General features: G+C 35.3%; 1 protein-coding gene and 1 pseudogene across 1 annotated transcript in view; one reads left to right on the top strand and one right to left on the bottom strand.

Annotated features, from left to right (window-relative positions):
* Positions 1-471: 471 nt before the first annotated feature.
* The window catches only part of HSF5 (heat shock transcription factor 5), a 34,215-nt gene continuing 14,105 nt past the window's right edge, over positions 472-20,581 (bottom strand). The window contains exons 4-6 of the mRNA XM_039885749.1: positions 19,610-20,131; positions 17,646-17,823; positions 472-2,749 (exon numbers count right to left, since the gene is read on the bottom strand). Of these exons, the coding sequence (XP_039741683.1) occupies positions 2,679-2,749; positions 17,646-17,823; positions 19,610-20,131 (771 nt within the window). The 3' untranslated portion in view covers positions 472-2,678. The remainder of the gene's footprint in view (positions 2,750-17,645; positions 17,824-19,609; positions 20,132-20,581) is intronic.
* On the top strand, positions 16,760-16,878 carry LOC120621290 (uncharacterized; annotated as a pseudogene).

Genomic DNA, 20,581 nt, shown 5'->3' on the forward strand with positions numbered 1-20,581 from the left:
ACAAGAGAAATTATTCTCTGGTTTTAAAGGTTTTAAGTTATCCTTCAAGGGTTGATGCACACAACTTCCTCTGAGATATCATAAAGATGCCATCACTATAGTAATGAAATGCCCATTTTCGCTGACATCTATTATTATCTAATCTTACACAGGAGACAGGTCATCCTTCAAGATCTACTTTTGCATCTGGATTGACTAAAGTTACTGAAGACCATTCATCCTTTTCCAAAAAACAAGGTTTCTATAAATATGTCCAAGAAATGTCCTAATCTTTAATGGCATTTTAAAGATTCAGTCTCTATTCAAGTGCAAATGGGAGGGGGGGTGTCAAGACACATTTTCTTAAAAAGGCAGATTCTTTGAAAAACAGAGTATATTCTCTTTTGAAGTTCTCTAATATGATTAATAGTCATAATGACCAAGGTTTCTAACGATCACTAACCAAACAGTAAAAACAAGCAAGACAACAAGTCTAGTTGAAACACTCACTTTATTGTTGACTGACTGAAATTTATCATGCTTAAGGTGCTGAAATACTGAGGTGCTAGTCAGGAACCTTGTTAGTATTATGTCAGACCCTACTGGCTAATTCACACACAGATTTTATCTTATCTTTTTCCATTTTACCCAGTCAGTGATGATAGCTTAAGCTGATAGGTAGCAAGCATGTGAGAATAGCAGGAGATCCAGCTCCTTGGTCTGTTGTATGCATATATAAAAAAAGTTTGGAAAGCTGATAATGGCATTTCATTAATTAAGCCTTAAAATCACTGAAACCAAATCCATGCCAAGGTTCCTGCTTGACACATGTTCCTCAAAAGATATTATCTCTTTCAACATATATAAAGCTAAGAAAGGCATATTTAAAGGAAAATATATCACCAACATAGTACATCAGCTTTTCAACATGACAGAGAAAAGGCAAAGTTCCTTCATTTGGAAATTGGATCTCCTCTTCACATACTCTGCCAAAATACATAGTCTGGCCAAAAGATACAGGAGTCCTGATAATCTGCTCATCTTTTAAATCTTGCTAATTAAAGATGAATAAATGCCCAGCACATGGACATTAACTACTCTAATCAGATGGACCAAACAGGTCACTTTTCAGAACCTACTTTCATATCTAAACTGAGTCACTGCAGACCATTACAGAGCTCATCCTTTTCCAAAAAACTACTATCTCTGTAATATTTCCAGAGTTTGACATCATTGGGAAGGCACAATGCAATTTAAGAAATGAACTGTTACACCCACAATGCTAACATAGTACTTATGTCATATCATTAAGTGCCTTTTCTTTTTAATTCATTTCATATTCCTAGGCTTTCCTTTTGTTTCTGCAGTGCTTTTTAGGAAAACTGAAGCAGAATCCAATAAGAAAGTTCTAGTCAATTCAAAAGACTTTAAATCAGAAAGTTTCTTGCTGTCATTAGATGAGTAAGTGAGGGATCAACCACGGAAACTGGACAACCAAGATACCTCTCCTAAAAACCAGTCCCACAATCTTACTACTTGAATTTAGAATCCTACAGAGGGGATAAGATAAAAATGTTATAGTCTATCCCACTATCCAAAATTCTTTCAGAAGCTTCAACCAGACATAAACTATTAAAAAAATTGGAGGAATAGCTTCTGTTAAATGACTATTAATCAGTTTCTCCCCAAATTTCCACACAATATCTTATATAGATGAGAATTTATATTTACTGAATGGCAAAATCTAAAATAAGAAAACACTGTGGTAAATCTCTTAATGTTTTTGTTCATACATTTTACATTTCACCCTCAAAATAAAAATATTACACATGCATCCTTTATCTTTCTATCCTGTAATATTAATAAAAATATAAAGCTTTAAAACTTTTAACTCTATCAGCATTTATAAATATATTAAACAAATTAAATACTTTTCTTTAGAAGACATTTAAATAAGTGATATATTAACAAAACCTTCTTACCATTTATAATGTACCATTAAAATTAGAGAAAAATATGAAAATAGAAGAATGCTCCCATTAATATAAAAGAATTAGGAGCTGTTAAGTGTGATGGATGGTCCAAGTCCGGACACCTTGCTCTTGCAACAGAATGCTGGGTTAGGAAGTAAGAGTATTTTCTGGTTAATCACTTAGAAAACTATTTCTTTCCCAGAGTTTCTTCCCTGGAATTCCTGACCCAGTCCTGTATTCTTGGTGACCTTACATGCCTTCCTTTCTCACACAATCTTCTCTAAAAGGATCACACTGTGACTTGAGACAGATAGACTGAACTCCCCACTGGATTTGTGCTGATTACAGTTTGAGAGAGGCAAGATGACAAATCAGCACCACGCAGATTATTCTCCAGTGTCATAGATGCAGCAGGTTTTAGATGTTTCTTGCTGTAATGAAGGCCAGGACTTTTCATTTGAAAGGGATCTGGGCAGCAAAAAAAATAAAAAAATAAAAAAATGGCTGCTAGATGTTTAGTAGTTTGTCAAGGTAAATAATCTGAACTGAACAGCTGTAGTAAATACCAAATTCCCAATTTTCAATTAACAAAATTCTCAATTAACGAAACAAAAATAGTTTTTTTTTCCTTAACAGAACTGAAAAAATCCCAACAGTGTGTCATGTGCAAGGCTAGTCTGCCTCCAGCTACAGCTAGTGCACAATGTCACATTTGTCATCCATTCCTCACTCTTTTAATTCTTCCTCCTTTGGAAAGTGCTCCTGCTTGCAGGCCACGTCTACCAGCAGATGAAGATCTAGAAAAAAAGAAGGTTCGTTTACTCACTCTTACCTTTTCAGACTGTAGAGTACAACAGACAAGTCTTCAGACAAAAAGAACAAGTTGCTTATGTTTCACCTATACAATTGGTTCTAAATTCATTATCTTTTCAGATTCTCAATTTTAGGTCATTACTGTACCTCTAAAGCATACAGAGATAGCCCAGCTGTTAAACCAAAGTAACCAACAGAGTTTCTATCCCTTCACGGATGTGGCCAAGCCTCTTTTCATTTCAATTGCCTTTTATTTTAAGTGAAAAATTAAGGAAAAGTATTAAAGTGATCAGAGCGAAATAAACACATGAAAATTCATTTCTTTGATGCCATAAGGAAAGATGGGTGGGTTGCAGAAATATGAAAAAGTAATGCCTTCAGAAATATGTTAAAATCAGTAACCACTACTTTTCAAAAGTTTATGCCCGCATAAACTTTCTACTTATTGACTAACATAGCTCTTCTCTTGTAAAAACACCTATCTGAACTGTCTGTAAAAAAGAAAGCATACCCTTCACAGAGGTTAAGAGACAAAGAGTAGTTGATTAAGAATGAAAAGAAGCAAAAAAGTAAGCTCTCAGCTCAGGAACTAGGTTCTGTAATACAAAAAGCTAAGATCGTGTATAGAAGTAGACTAATGGACTGAGTAACACAAGCAGAAATAAAAGGATCCTGATATAGCTTCTAGATTCAATTTAATTAGTTCATAACTTCTAAAGTAACATGACTAGGGAGCCTTTTCAGGTTGGTTTTGAGGCTTACAATTTTGCTCTAGTGGCATTTTGGAATTAAGCTGCCTCCAGCACACACAGCATAAATCCTTTATTTCATTCTAGACATACAGAGACTTCTGTCGCTATATTTGTAGAACACAGAGTCTATGGGACTGATCCACAGCCTGGGCAAGAGAGCTGATTCAATAAAATAATTCTACTACCACCTTTGAGAAAATCTAGAAAGCTTCTGGAACAGTTCCTAATTTTTGCCATATTTGATAAAAAGCAGACCAGTCATTGGGGGCAAAGTACTAGCTCATCTGGTGAACTATACTACAATCTACCCATAAAGAAAAAGTAATTTATCTAGATGAGTATCTTATAGAGAGAGAACAGACCATCACTTTATCACTTGAAATTGGCTTCTTGCACATCCATGATTACAGAAGCATTATTCACAATAGCCAAAAGGTGGAAGCAATCTAAGCGTCCGTTAACAAATGAATGGATAAACAAAATGTAGTATATACATGCAATGGAATACCATTCAGCCTTAACAAGGAAGGAAATCATGATACACGCTACAACATGCATGAACCTTGAAGACATTATGCTAACTGAAAAAGTCAGTCACAGAAGGAGAAATAGTGTATGATTCTACTTATATGAGGTACCTAGAGTAGCCAAATTTATAGAGACATAAAGTAGAATGGTGGTTGCCAGGGGCTGCAGTGAAAGGAATTATTGTGTAATAGATAACGGAGTTTCCATTTGAGTAGATAAAAAAAGTTCTGGAGATGGTGATGGTAGCACAACAATATTAATGTACTTAATGCCACTGAAATGTACCCTTAAAAATGGTTAAACTTATATTATGTATATTTTACCACAAAACTGGCTTCTTTATAGTCTAAATAACAGTGTACAGCACATAAAGAAATAAGGACTTTTGGACTTTACAAAATGGATTCCATGGGAGCTACGACAGCAACGTCAACTGGTACATAATGAGAACGCCCTTAGGGTGTAATTGGACTATCCCACACCACAGAAATGCCAGCCATGACTGCCCTGGATAAGCCCCCATCTGCAGGGGCCGATAAGCATGAGGATCCCATCTTGTGAGGTCCATGTAAGCTGAACACCTTGAGAGATGATGCTCAAGTCTAACCCAAGAGCATCATGGACAGGTGTGTTGAGAGCCAAAAACGCTGACCTTCTGCCTATCATAGCTGCTGGCCTGGGACCAACGTGCGGCTATCCACACTGCCACAGTCAACAGAACTTGCTTTGGAGATAAAGACTTTCATCCCTTTGTTCTGTCATGTAAGACTCTGTATTTCCCCTGTGTTTGGTGTGTATTAACCTGGGTGGGTACCTGATTGGTTTACCTGAGAAGGTTCCACTCAATAAACCTGGCATTGTGGAAAGATGCAACTGCGTTCAAGGGTGTTACTTTAATAGCCGCTTCCCCTGCTTGTGACAAATAGTGATAATGATAACAGTAATAGCTTATATATGTCACATCTTTTTTTCAAGTAACTAAAATGCATTATTATAAGGTCATCTTATTAATTCTGAGGAGTAAACAGATACTGGGGGAAGAACCTCTAAGCTATATGGCTAGTAAGTCAAGCCGGTGGTTTCCAAACCTTGCTGCACATTAGAATCATCTGAAGATCTTTCAAAAAATACTGATGCCTATGTTTCCTACCCTATACATTCTGATTTATTTATTCATTTTTAATTTTTTACACCTACAGCACCTGGTCTTCCTAGGTGGTCTCCCACCCAAGTACTAACCAGGCCCGACTCTGCTTAGCTTCCGAGATCAGACAGGATCGGGCCATACATTCCGATTTAACTGGTACAAAGTGTAGCCTAGGCATCAGGATTTTTAAGAGCTGACCAAAAGATGTAGAAGGAGTAACACCTAATCATGATTATTCTCTAAACACCCCAGCTCCATATTAGAACAAGGACAGGCCTTATCATAATGGAAAATACTAAAGTAAGATTTAGTAACCCCAACTTTTAAAGCCGAGTATGAATTCCTGATAACAAAGGTAAAGACTATTAAAGCAACTACAAATGTCATGCAAGGCAGACTGAAGAAAACTGAAACTAATTCTTTTTTTCTTCAGTGAACAAATGTCATTTATTTAATTGCTTATTAAGACTTTATTGTATTGATAGGTCCAAATAATGGACGAGAGCGCATCACAGATAGGCATACTTAAAATGACAACTGCCTATATGGCTCTATAACAGCCTCAGAGTGAGTTATGTGAAGTAGTGTCAGTAACAAACCCTCTTAACCTTAATGATTGGGCTTTAAAATAGCATTTGGTCACGGGGATGCAGAGCACAGCATAGAGACTGCAGTTAGCATTAATATATTGGCTCAGTGGAAAACCAGAGGAGAGTAGGAGAAATTAGGGGGATCATTTTATAAACTATATAAATGTCTAACCAATGTACTGTATATTTGAAACTAATTTTAAAAATAAAAAAGAATTGTAAAGAAAAAAATAGCATTTGGCACACAGCTTCTAGTAACAAGCATCTAAACATAGTTATTTTATTAAAGTGAGCTTCCTGCATTAGCAAAGCTACCAATCAAGGAGTTAAGAGTCTAGAGACCAATAAAAGTACAAAAAAGACACAGATTAGCATAGTGCTACTACTGGAGGTTTATATGACTTCGTTAAAAAAGAGAACCCTGCATACTCATCAGACAAGCGTTTGGGAATCACAGCAGCTGAGTTGGTTTGAAAGCTGAAAGGCCTTGAGGGATAAGGGCACTGCATCTACTTGTTCTGGAATGTTAATTCCTACTGAGAGCACCCTCTAGGGTTTGGGGGCTATTACTTTAATGAAATATCATCCATAATCCAAAAGCTACAAAATTCCTTTCTTGAGGAATGAACTGAACTTTGCTCTTAAATATTCAGTTTCCCTTAACTATAAATATCCCATCAGAACATAAAAGAGTGTAACTTCCACAATAATATTACTATTTGGATATATTCAGTTTAGAGTATTGTCATAGAAATGAGAGGAGCATGATTGAATCTAATTTACCTCTTGGTATTTTCAATCCATAAGGTATTTCCTGAAATCAACCTGTGCTCACAAGGCCTGCACACAGCATGGCAATGACTGCGATCAACAAAGTCCTTCTAACACAATGCATATCTATTGAAATCAATACAGTGTGGAAACCTAACCAACTTGAGGTCTTTTATTTGAAAAAAAATTCAAAGAAAGTTTGAAGTGTGAAAAGATGCCCCTACTTAAAACAGGGCAGACAAATTTTCAAAATAATTCAATTACATACAGGTCCTGATAATTTCTGGGATACAGAATGCTCCTGTTCAATAGGATAATGAGCAACATAATGACATTCCAACATTTAATGTTAGAATTATAGTTTCAGAATTTGGGGCCAAAAGAGTCTTTACACGTGATTTATGAAAGTATAACGTATTATGAGAATTGGAACCTTCTTGAGGCGCCACTACTATCACTACTCTTAATGATAGTGACAGTTGAAATTTAAGTAATACTTTAGGAATTTTACATTTAGTTCCTATCATTAATAGTTTAACCTTCTAATTTAGTATTTATCAAAATAAAAAATATCTGGTCATCTATAAGAACTAAACTGAATACTAGTCCATTGTGAGCCCTCCCCACAAGTATCTCCTTACTCTTTTAAGGGCTTCTCTGGTCATCAATGATCAGGCTGTGAAAAGATCAGAAGCTAAGAACAAGGACTTTCCAATACACAGTACAACAGACTGAATGTCTGAGTGGCCCTCCACCCCCAATTTATATGTTGAAACCTAACCCCTAATGTGACCAGTGTTAGAAGGTGGGACCTTTGGGAAGTGATTAGGTCATGAGGGTCGAGCCCTTATGAATGAGATAGTTCCCTTGTAAAACAGATCCCAGAGAGCTCCCTTGTCCCTTCTGCTATGTGAGGACACAGGAAGAAGGTGGCCATTTATGAATCAGGAAATGGGCCCTCACCAGACACTGAATCTACTGGTGCCTTGACTTTGGACTTTCCAGCTAATAGAACTGTGAAAAATAAATTTCTGTTGTTTATAAGTCACCTATTCTATGGTTATTTTTGATATAGCGGCCTGAACACAGTAAGACACAGAGTAGGCAAACTTTTTCTGTAATGAGCCAGCCAGTAAATATTTTAAGCTTTGTGGGCCATATGGCCTCTATTGCAACTGCTCAACTCTGCTGCTGTAGTGTGAAAGCAGTCATGGATAATATGTAAATAAATGGGGGTGGCTGTGTGTTCCAAATAAACTTTATTTATGGACACTGAAATTTGATTCATATCATCTTCATGTGTCATGAAATATTCTTCTTTGATTTCTCCCCCAACCATTTGAAATGTAAAAACCATGTTTATCATGCAGGCCATATAAAAACAGGCAGTGAGTTAGATTTGGTCCAATGGCCCCAGTTTACTAACTCCTGTTTTAAAATCACATACTAGGATTGTAATCAAGAGAAATTTAATCAAAACAAAAGATTTCATCAAATAGAATACCGTTAAAATAGTTGTTAAAAACGATCTTTTCTCCAAAGAAGATATACAAATGGACAACAAGCACATGAAAAGCTGCTCACATCATTAGTCATTAGGGAAATGCAATGAAAACCACAATGAGAACAATGAGAAACCACTTCGCACCCACCAGGATGGCTGCAATAATAGTAAGTGGAAAATAACAAGTGTTAGAGAGGATGTGGGGAAATGGGAACCCTTGTACATTGCTGGTGGTGATGTAAAATGGTTCAGCTATTACAGAAAAAAGTTTGGCAGTTCCTCAATAATTAAACACAGAATTACCATATGACCCAGCAATTCCACTCTTAGGTATATACCCCCAAAGAAATAAAAAGATACTCAAACAAATACATATACAGATATGTTCACAGCAGCACTTTTCTGCCAAAAGGCAGAAACAGCCCAAATGTCCATCAGCAAATGAATGGATAAACAAATTGTGGTATATATATTATTTAGCCATAAAAAGGAATGAAGTTCTGATACATGCTACAATGTGGATGACCCTGAAAACATTATGCTAAGTGAAATAAGCCAGACACAAAAGTCACATATTGCATTTCATTTATATGAAATATACAAAATAGGTAAATCCACAGAAACAGAAGACAGATTGGTGGTTTCCAAGGGCTTGAGGAAGGAGGGAATGGGAGCAACTGCTAATGTTTGTAGGGTTTTCTTTTAGAGTGGTTAAAATGTTTTGGAACTAGATAGAGTAGAGGTTGCACAATATGTGAATGTACTAATGCCACTGCACTTTTCAATTAAAAATGGTTAATTTTATGTTACATGAATTTCATCTAAAATATATTTTTTGCTTTCAATCTGAAATGACCAGGCAAGAAGTGGACAGCAGAGAAGATGGCTACAAAAGAAAATTCATAACCAAATATATCTCAGTTTTCAATGTCAGAGCATAATAACGAGATATAGCACGGTATCTTTAGTAATAATACATACACCATACACAATTCTTGGTTCCAGCAGAATAGAACTGTGAAGGACACTATTTGTGCACCCTTATTAGACCTAGCACAGTACCAAGCCCAGGGCAGTTGTTCAGTAAGTACTCGTTAAAAGAAACCTGAGGGGTGGTTTGACTCCCCATATGTTCAAAACTTATCTATTGGTGGCTAATTAAAAGATTGCTCAGAGAGACAGGAAGTAAAATAGTCCTTTCCAGGGGCTAGGGGTGGGGAGAAATAGGAAGTTATTGTTTAATGAGTACAGAGTTTGTTTTGCAAAATGAAAAGAATTCTAAAGATGGAGTCGGTTATGGTAGCAGAAAATGTGAATGTACTTAATGCCACTAAACTATACACTTAAAAGTGGTTAAGATTGTAAAATTTATGTTATGTGTATTTTATCCCAATTTTTAAAAAGATTACTCTTTTCTAAGGATTTTTTTAAAAATACATCAGTAAGATAACAGTGTATCTGATGGAGGAAAAAGCAATTCATTCACTCAACAAACAGTGAGTGCCACAGGTAATATTCTAAGTGCTGGGGATACGGCAATAAACAAAGTCCTCACCATCATGGAACTAACCTTCTAGAAAGGAAGAAAACTAATAAATAGAAAATGTCAAGAAGTGATAAGCACTACAGAAGAAAAAGAAAGATGAAAAATAGAGATTTAGGGAGGCTGGACATAGGGACTAGGGTGCTATTTCAAATAGTACAGTCAACAAGTTTTCTATGATGAACTGGCCATGTGAACATCTGGGTGAAGAACATTTCAGGCAGAGAGAACAGCAATATGAAGGCAGGAATATGTCTGATGTGTTCAAAGAATAGTGAAGAGATTACTGTGGCTGGAATAGATGATGGAGATAGGTGATAGAAGATGAAGTCAGAGCAGTAGCCAGGAGCCAATTCAGCCTCTTGTAGATCACAGTAAAAGTTTTTAGATTTTATTCTAAAAGTGATAGGAAAAAAACCACTGGAAAATTTAATCAAGGAAATAATGCTTTAAAAGGATCACTCAGATTGCTGTGTGCAGAAAAGACCAGGGAGGCCAAGAGTGGAAGCAGGAAGACTGGTTAAGAAGCTACTGCAGTCACTTAGGCAAGAGACAGTAGTGGCTATGGTGACAGCATGTAAAGGTGATGAGAAGTGATCAGATCCTGTATCTGCACTGAGAAAGAGCTGACAGGATCTGCTGATGGGTTGGACGTGCAATGTGAGAGTAGCAAGTCAAAGACTATGATTTTTGAGTGATTAGAGGTGACTAGAAGTACTAGTTCTTGAAATAAGTAAAACTGGAGGGTCGAATATATTAAGTTTGGGACACCTATTAGACATCCAAACAAAAATGTAGCATAGGCAATAAGGTATGCAAGTCTGGAGTACAGAGAAGATTGAGATTTAAGATATAAATTTAGGAGTTATCATAATAAAGATGATAATAAAAACAATGAGACTGGTCAAATTATCTAGGAATTAAATAGAGAGAGAAGAAAAGAAGTCTAAGAATTGAGCTGTGGGACTCATCAATATATAGCAGTCAGAGAAGATAAAGAAGATTCAGCAAAACAAACTGTGGAGTAGCCAGTGAGGCTGAAGGAAAACCAGGAAAGGGTGGTGTTCCAGAAGCCAAGTGAAGAAAGTACTTGAGGAAGCTTAAATTAGTCTGTTCAAATACTGCTGAGGTGCAGTAAAATGAGGACTGAAAACCTACCTTTGAATTTGGCAATGTGGCAGTCATCAGAAACCTGACAAGAGCAGTTTTACTTGAGTGGCAGGAATGAAAATCTGATTGGAAAACCTGGTTGAGATAAGGATACGCTTTCAAGAGCATTTCTCTAAGGGGAACAAAAAAATGGAGTAGCAGCTGGATGGAAATATGAATGAAAGAAGGGTAAAAGGAATTTCTTTTAACATAAAACCTATGATGACATATTTGTAGGCTGATTGGAATTATCTAATATAAAAGGTAAAATGTGATTATTGAAGAGCACAAGGGATAACTGTAAGTGTTGGGTTCACACGTACACAAAAGGGGATAGAATTCTGTATACAAATGGAAGGATTGGCCTTTTTCCACTGTAACAAGAGAAAAGGCAAGGTGTAGGGAGGGTTACAATAAGAGGTAGACTGATAGATTTGTTGGTGGGAAGGTATGAAAGTTCTAGCTGCTTCTATTTTCTCAGTAAAATAACAAACAAGATCATAGCTGAGAACGAAAAGAGAGGAGGGGTGTTGGAAGTCAGAGTAGAGAGATGATATGATAGAGTAGCTTTGGAAAATGGAGAGCGCACTGACTAGGGAAATATTATAGGATTATTGGCAATACTGGGAGCTTATGTGAATTTAAGTGAGACCAGTCACTCAAAATGATTTAACAGTAATACACAAAAGAATAAGTATTAGAAAAAGAATTATAGCTAAAATTCTATTGTTACCATGTACCATCAGGTACCATATGAAGACAGTTATGTATTATATCATTATTACCTTCATTTTACAGATGAAGAAACTGAGGCTTAGTAAAATTAATATTTCCGAGTTAATCATAGTAAACGGCAGAATCTGATTTTAATTTAGGTTTTCTAATACCTAAATTACTGCCTCTAACAGACAGTATATATAAATCTTATACTGACTTTGATTAAAGTCTCTTAATGCCACAGGACTATGTTTTCATAGACCAACTGTTAGGCTAAGTTCTGTCAAGAAAGAAAAATTTGCAACTTCATGAATTGTATGTCTGCTTACATCTTCATTACAAAAGCTAATGAAGTTCTAGCTTAAGCATAAGTCATTTATTTGCATAAGCATAAGTCATTTATTTGCTTCTTGATCATACTAAAATGAAAATGTGATTAGACTTCATAATAATGCCAATATCTCACAACTCTCTGTATCACAGCAGGAAGCCATGGTCAATTAAGACTCATCTATCAACACCATTGACAGAAGGACAAGGCTTTGCTCATAAAAAAAAAAAAAACCTAGAAAGAGTTAATAAAGATAATTAATGTGCTAATTATTTTATCAATTACACTTATATAACCGTAATATGTAGTGAAAGAGAGGAAATTATTATTTTAACAGCAAGCATCAGAGTTCCTCTTGTCATTATTGAGAAATACATCTTGACAGGTTGGGGGAAAATGAAGCCTCACAGACAGTAGGAAATATAAGAGAGACCTAACCTTCTCTGCCTAAGTAAGACACAGAATTCAGGACCTGGGGAAAAAACAGGATAAAAAGAGACAGGAAAAGAAAAGGTATGGTGGAGTACAAGGAAAGATGACAACATGGCAAGAAGCCACATTGACTAGTGACAAGGAAAGGTAAGAAAGCGGAAAAGGCATTGAAGGCCTTTTAAAAAGAAAAATGCCTAATACTCCATTTAAATTATTTACAATATGTGAAATGCAAGTCTTTTCTATCTCCCTAAATCTTCAGAAAAGTGTGCTGCTACACGTACAAATGCCTAATGTAAAGTTTGGGGGAGGGGAGAAATCAGAAGAAGCAGGTAAGCACTGCATCTGGTATGCGTAGAGCAGGAAAAAAACAGCTTCAGGAGGTGAGAAATGAATGAACCTGGAATTAAGCAGAAGGAGAAACACCAAAATTAAAGCGACTATAAGCCTTGGAAATCCTCAGAAATCTTGGAAAAGAATTTTTGGTGTGGGATAAAGTTAGCTTGAGTCAATCACATCTAAACTTAGAAAGTAAATTTAATATTTGAGATATAAATATTTTTTCAAAACATTCTTTAAATCACTTGTTCCTATTGTTTTGAGGCTTTTGTATTCATACTGCAGGAACACTTCAAAGTATTTAAACTATTTTTAGTATTTTTGGATTTTTTTCAATTTAAAAAATCTAGGAAAATTTTAAAAAGGGGGTAAAAATTTCCCATACTCCCACTATTGTGTAGATTCATATACAAATTAAAAAGAAAAAAAGAAAAAAACCCTCTCTAAATCTTTAATTCTACTTTGCCAGAGGTAATCACTGCTACACATATATCAGTGCTATCATTTTCTTCCAGGCTTTTTTCTATAATTATATAGTATATATTTTCCTTCTTTTATTCTTCCTAGTAAGGGGACGTCCTAGACATATTATGCTGCAACATGCTTCATTCATTTAACATATAATGAACACTTACTATCTTTCTAAGTAACAACATATCAAGCTACTTAATTTTCTTAAATGGTTGCATAGTATTTCATTACATGAGTTTATCATAATTTATCTAGTTCCTTATTTCAGGCATATATGTTTTTTCCAAATTTTTGCTATAATAAGTAACATTATAGTGAACTCTGTAGGAGATTCCTAGGTGTAGAATTTGTGAGTCAAAGCATGAGCATTTTAGTTATTTATAGATAATGCCAAACTGCCCTCCAAAAGGCTCTACAAATTCATATTCCAATTATAGTGTAGAGGAGGTTCCTTTTTTCTTATCTCAACTTGAAGCAATTCTAAGAGGTGGCTCTAAAAAGGGTCTCCAGCTTTTCTCAAGTGCCTCTGACAGACAATGGGAGAGAGCTCTACAGCAAAGATCAGATTAAGGGTGTTAGCTTCCCAAATCTGAAGGTGATCTCAATATAGGGTGTCCTTGTGTTGAGAAAAGGGGATGGGCAAAGTACAGAGAGTAAATCAAATACCACACTTCTCAGGCTTAAAAACTACTTAAATGAGATCTCTGACTGTTATAACTCACATTTGGAATGACCAAAGGCAAACAAAACAAAAGTCTACCATATTTTAAAAAAAAGAACTGAATGCCAGAGAAATAACAAGTCTGGCCTGCTAGATGTGTAATTTTCAGGCTCTAAAGTAATCCCCAGACCCTTAGATTCACTCTAGCAGCAAGTACACAACAAAAACTGGATCGCTCCAAAGAAATGCATATTCCCCAAGGACCACTTCAACATAATAATTTGCGTATATCACTAGTATGTTCCTTTTTACTGCTGAGTGGTATTCCAGTGTATGGAAATACCGTAATGTATATATTGATTCACCTTTTGATGGAAATTTGTAGTTGTTTTTAGAGTTGTTTAGCTATTACAAATAAATCTGCTTTGTACATTCGTGTGTGTCTTTCCGTGGACATGGCTGGATTGGGTGGTGGCTGTATGTTTAACTTAATTTTTAAGAAACTGCCAACTGTCAAACTGTTTCCAAAAGTGGTTATACTATTTTTAACTCCCACAGCAGTGTATGAAAGTTCTAAGAGCCCCATCAACACTCGGAATGGTCATGTTTTTTTCCTTTTTAAAATTTTTAGCCATTCAAAGGGGGTACAGTGATATCACACTGTAGTTTTAATCTGACTTCTCTGATAATTAAACATGTTAAACATATGCTTCCATGTGCTTAGTGGCCATCTGTATATCTTCTTTGGTGAAATGTCTGTTCATATCTTTTCATTTTTGAGTTACATTGTAAGAGTTATTTTTACATTCTAGGTATGTCCATTTTGATTTATGTGTTGTCGATATTTTCTCCTAGCCTTTGGCTTGCTTTTTTATTTTCCGAATGGTATCTTTCAAAGAGCAAAAGTTTTAAATTTTGATGAAATCCAACTTATCAATTTTTTCTTTATCGATCATGCTTTCTGTGTTCTAAGAAATCTTTGCCCACCTTAAAGTAAAAAAGCTTTTCTGTTATTTTTTTCAAGAAGCTTTATAGTTTTAGGTTTTATATTTAGACCTGTAATTCATTTTGAGTTAATTTTTATGTATGGTGTGAGGAATGGGTAGACATTAACTTTTGCTGAAAAGACTTTCTCCACTGCACTGCCCTGGCACTTTTCTTGAAAACAAAATGACCACACTGTAAATCTATTTATGAACTCTTTGTTTCACTCACCTATATGTCTATCTTTTCACCAATATTTTGATTATGGTAGCTTTATGGTAAGTCTTGAAATCAGGTAAAGTATCCTACAACTTTTTGTTTTTAAAAATTGCTTTGATTACTCTATGGCCTTTGCCTTTTTTTTTTTAATTTCAGAATCAGCTTGTCATTAAAATAAAGTCTACTGGAATTCTGATTGGGATTGCATTGAATTTATAGATCAATTTGGGGAGAACTGTCACTTTAACATTAAGTCTTCTTATCCATGAACATGATATATCTTTCCATTTATATCTTCTTTAATTTCTTTCACCAAAATGTGTAGCTTTTAGTGCAGAGGTCTTAGACATCTTTGTTCAGTTTATTTCTAGGTATCTTATGATTTTGATCCTACTGTAAATGTTTGGTATTTTACAATTTCATTTTCCCATTATGTGCTGCTAGTTTATAAAAATACAATTGATTTTCATATACTAACCTATGTCCTGCAACCTTGCTAAATTCATTTATTTATACAGTTTTACTTCTTCCTTTCTAATCTTTATGCCTTTTATTTCTTTTTCTTGCCTATTGCAGTGGCTAGGCCTGCCAGTACAATATTGAATACAAGTGGTGAAAGTGGGCATCCCTGCCTTATTCCCAGTCTCTGGGGTAAACAGTTCAGTCTTTCGCCATTTATTATGATCTTCACTACACATATTTTATAGATGTTCATTATTATTTTGAGGGGTTTTCTACTATTCCTACTTTGTTGAGAGTTTTTATTGTGAATGAGTGATGAATTTTGTTAGGTAAGATTTTCCACATCAATTGAAAGAATTTTTCTCCTTTATTCTGTTAATATGGTTAATAACTGTTTAATATTTGAAAATCAATCAAGCCTTGCATTCAAGAGACAAATTCTACTTGGTTGTGGTGTATTATCCTTTTTAAACATTGCTGGATTCAATGGACTAGGATAGAGACCGGAAATAAACCCTCACATATATGGTCAGATTATCTTCAACAAGGATGCCAAGACCACTCAATGGAGAAAGGGCCGTCTCGTCAACAAATGATGGTGGGAAAACTGGACAACTACATGCCAAAGAATGAAATTGGACTCTTATCTTACACCGTATACAAAAATTAACTCAAAATGGATTCAAGACCTAAATATAAGACCTAAAATTTAAAAAGTCCTGGAAGAAAACAGTGGAAAAACTTCATGACATTGGACCGGGAAATGATTTCTTGGATTCCAAAAGCTCAGGCAACAAAAGCAAAAACAGAAATGGGACTCCATCAAACTTAAAAGCTTTTGTGCATCAAAGGACACAATCAACAGAGTGACTGAGTAGAATATTAGTTACATTGATTAATGTGTGACCTGGAACAAGTCACTTATTCTCTCCAAGTTTCCTCATCTTTAAAATGGTAACAATACCACTATCATCGAATCTGCTGTACGGCATAAAAATAGGTATGCAATAAATATCAGTTCCTGTTCTTTTCTAAACTGTCATCAAAGTTTATGTCATTGTTTTAAAAATCTTCAGTGATGAGAAATCTTAACTCTTTCATCATGGACTGGATCATACACTCAACTAAAAGTGACAGTGCAAGCTAAGTTTAATGAATGAGTGATCAAGATAGTCTAAAGAGTGTTTTGCAGAAAGAATCCAATGAGATAGAGCAACATTTTGATCATATCGCTCTTAGTTTACTTTTTGGAGAAATTCTCACAGAAGTTCTCAACATTTTCAAATCTTTATAGGTTAAAATTATGGCTTGACATTATTGATTAATTCTACAAAACTTGTGAATTGCATGCTTCTGACCGGTATGTAATTTGAGAATATTAAAGTTGTCCACTAGTCTACGGCCATGCTACTCTGAACAAGCCTGATCCTGTCTGATCTTGGAAGCTAAGCAGGGTCGGGCCTGGTTAGTACTTGGGTGGGAGACCACCTAGGAAGACCAAATGTTGTAGGCGTAAAAAATAAAAAAGTAAGGTATTGTAAGATGACAAGGTCCTTGCAATCTGTGAGGTCAACCAAGGGTTGCCTCGCCTAAAAATAAATAAATAAATAAAAAGAAAAAAGAAAGTTGTCCACTAGACTTTGATGACTTTAATCACATAAGAAACACATTTTATCAGATGTCACTATTTTCTTAAAAAAAAAAAAAAACGATTTTGCCCAATTTTCCTAGAAAGAGTAGAACCAACTGGATGTGCCTAAAACAATCACTAATTCTGGGCTCCTTTAAACCACAAGAAAAAAGTCCCACTAACACAGTCATACTTTATATTATCTTATAATGTGCTCAGCATAATGTCTTTAACATCCATTTAATTTTTCCTGCCGCCATTTAGGCGCATTCGCTCTTGTCTTATAGTCTGTTAATAAGAGAACAAATACATCTACAGTTACAAGTCTTTGGCATCTGAAGAAATTATTAAATTACCCTTCATCCTTGTCTTCTCCTAGTTAAGTAATCCAAATTCCTTTGCTTTTACTTAGTAAATTCTATCTTTTCAAAAGCTCAAATCCTTATGGGAAAAATTAGGGAAAAAAACTTTTACATACTTTACAAGAATAATTAAGAAAAAATATATAGTTGAAATTACAGTTATATAAAATAGCAATATGATAAGTAAACACAAGTCATAATAAATGAAGACCCAGAAAAATTGTTGTTCGTACATTAATTCTATACCATGTTTCTACTTCTAACATCCCAGAGCACAATAATCCTTACCAGGGGACTTTCCTTGCTGTGAGTTGCTTCTTCGCTCTCTGTATCTGGCTGGAGTGGATAAACCTGTGTCTTTACTAGGCTTGCTAGCAGGCCCCATTTCTGAAATAAGGAATCCCATCTGTTCTGAAGGCAAGATATTCTCAGTTGGACTGGTCTGGCATTTTATACTGGCATCCACCTAAAATGTTAAACCCACTCATTATTCTGAATTTCCCCTAAATATCTACTAAAAGTTATTTTATTGGAGTTCTATTATAGAAACATGATCTAACAAACATGCTTATAAAGATCCTTACAAATGATACAACCTTTGATCTAATCTGAATATTTGGTAGTAAGATGTATGATTCCCTATACATAAACCTTTGAAATGTATGTGAACCCAAAACATTTACTTATGCTCAGAGGAAGGTCTACCATGAAGCTTGTTGATTTTTTTTTTTTTTTGGTAAAATTCACACAAAAATTTACAATTGGTTGAGCTTTTTCTATTCAAACATCCCTTCCATCAGATATTCCTTCTGACTGGTCATACTGGAATGGCCATAGGCCTAATCCTGTTAGATGACGCCAGTGGGGTTGTGGACACTTCATTCTACTAATTTTGTATTCTTCGTCTTAAAGAGGCCCTCAAAATTGGCTTACCCAGTTCAGCCCCTATAAAATCTAGGTCTGCCCTGCTTACGAGACACAAGTTTCTTCCTTGGAGTTCCTAAGTTTTCTTTGGAATGTTAAATCCCTGTCCATGTGTGATGGTTAGCACTCTGGACTCCGGAATGCTGAATCCTTCTTCAAGGTGACCAACTTCTGAAATACTCTACTCCTTCATGAATTTATTTTAAAATGAAACTATGTACTTAAATAAAGCTGCAAGTTAAAATCATAGCTTTCAAAAGCTGTGATGTTCAAACATATTTTCTAAAGAAAAAGCAACCATGTGAATACAATTTTAAGTTATGAAATCTCATATTTTAGATATGACTAGGCAAGAACAAAGACAAATTTTGTGTTGTTTCCATAGGCATATTTGAAATATAATAGGCCTATCTTCGATCTACTGAATTTATGTTATTTTAACACATAATATGCTGGGTCTCAAAAAAGACAATGAGTTGATAGAAATTTTAAGACATTTGGATCTAAAATTAGAGCTAAAAAACCACATTTAAAAAAACTGCCTAAAAGTTATTTTGGGTATCTCTACAATGAAGATATTTTCAGTCCCATTAAAGGAAAAAATATAAAATGAAAAATATATATATCAGGCTAAGGTCAAGGAAAAAATTCAAAGTAGCAAAAGAAACACTTATTAATTCAAAAAAATGATTTGAACTTGTATGTACTTTTAGAATCAAAGTTTACTCATTTTCTGGTCAAAAACTAGCAGCAATAAAGGAATTAGCCTCTACTTTCAGAATAAAGCAAGAGTCAGAGTCTTGCTTTAGAAATGTAGAAATTAGTAAGGAAATTCACAGTATACTCACAAATCAAATTAGAATTCAAAAATGCTATAAGAAAGTATAAAAAGACCTCCAACCACCTCCTTAATTCCATGCTGCAAATGGCTAGGAAGTCCTGTTATTATCTTTCAGATAAACCATCCCTTCTGAGTAGTGGAATTAATCAGTCAAACACACCTAGTCCATCCATATTAAAACAGGAAACAGGAAACAAAACTCAAGTCATGATTTTAACATGAATATAAATCTTATACAACAATGCTCAATCAGACTGCCTCTCCAGAGGTTGACTTCAGACCACATAACAGAGTGAGAGGATGCTTGGGGGTTAAGGTTACTTCCTTCTGAATCTTTTGTGCAGAACCACTGGGGCATGATGCTTTTGGAAAGCACAATGACTTTGTATTAACCCCAAATAAAATCTGGACAAACTCTCCACTAGAACAGTCTTCAGCAAGAACTAGGTACTTTAAGCTTTATTACAATTTTTTCTTTTCCCCTTACCTGGTGTGTGCTGAATGGTAGCCCTTCTTGCACAAATACTACTGAAGATGGTGATGGATTATGACTTAGTTGCTCCTTCAGTTTGACATGAGCTTGTTGGATGGCTGCAGATTCCTGCACTGTAGTATTTTCAACAGGCTGAGCTGTGTGGATGGTATAGATGTACTCAGGTGACTGTGGTAGAGAGCAGGTAATTGCTTGTTCTGTTCCGACCACAAAAGATGTAATATCTGAGCCTACAGGAGTAAGTGGCTCCAGCTGGCTAGCCTGACTTGTGGAAGATGGATTGCTGTTGCTTGAATTAGCTAGGATATGTTGGCCTCTGTTAGACTGAGATGTTGGGCACTGATTCTCAACAGGCTCCACCTTTACCATCTCCAATTTAGGGGAGGAATGCAACTCATCTACTATCTGAAAAACAGCCTCTAGGTTTACTTCTGTCTTTTTATTTTCATCAGTAGCACTGCAAGGCCAATTAGAAGGCAGAAATTCAACTGGATAGGAGGATTGCATTGAAGGATTCTGGGAAAAGAGAAAATAGGACTGTTTGGATAGAAAATCAAATATAAGATTAAGGAGGAAAGCAACAACATTTAGACTGGTGAATGCTAAAAATAAATAAACTTAAAGCTCACTAAGAAAACTTAAAACGCCAACCAACTTTTCAGCAGTGGTAGCTTCACTTCTATTTTAACAATTACTTAGCAACTATTATATGTCAACCACTATGCCAAGTTTAATACTGGAAAGGACCGATAATTCTCAGGGTTAAAGTATACAAAATCAAAAAGCTATACCTATTTGCTTATAAAATGTCTATATACCAAATTCTTCCATAAAGGTTGACAAACAAAAATATCACTTGTATCTATCATACACTGTTTTAGGAACATAGCAAGAAAATTTCAAACACAGGATGCTCACAAGTCCACCAATGCTTCTATAGATTCAGGGGGAGGTACTGTTCCAAAT

This window comes from Pteropus medius, unplaced genomic scaffold (genome assembly GCF_902729225.1).
Source record: "Pteropus medius unplaced genomic scaffold, Ma_sr-lr_union100, whole genome shotgun sequence".
In the NCBI taxonomy this organism is placed as follows: domain Eukaryota; kingdom Metazoa; phylum Chordata; class Mammalia; order Chiroptera; family Pteropodidae; genus Pteropus; species Pteropus medius.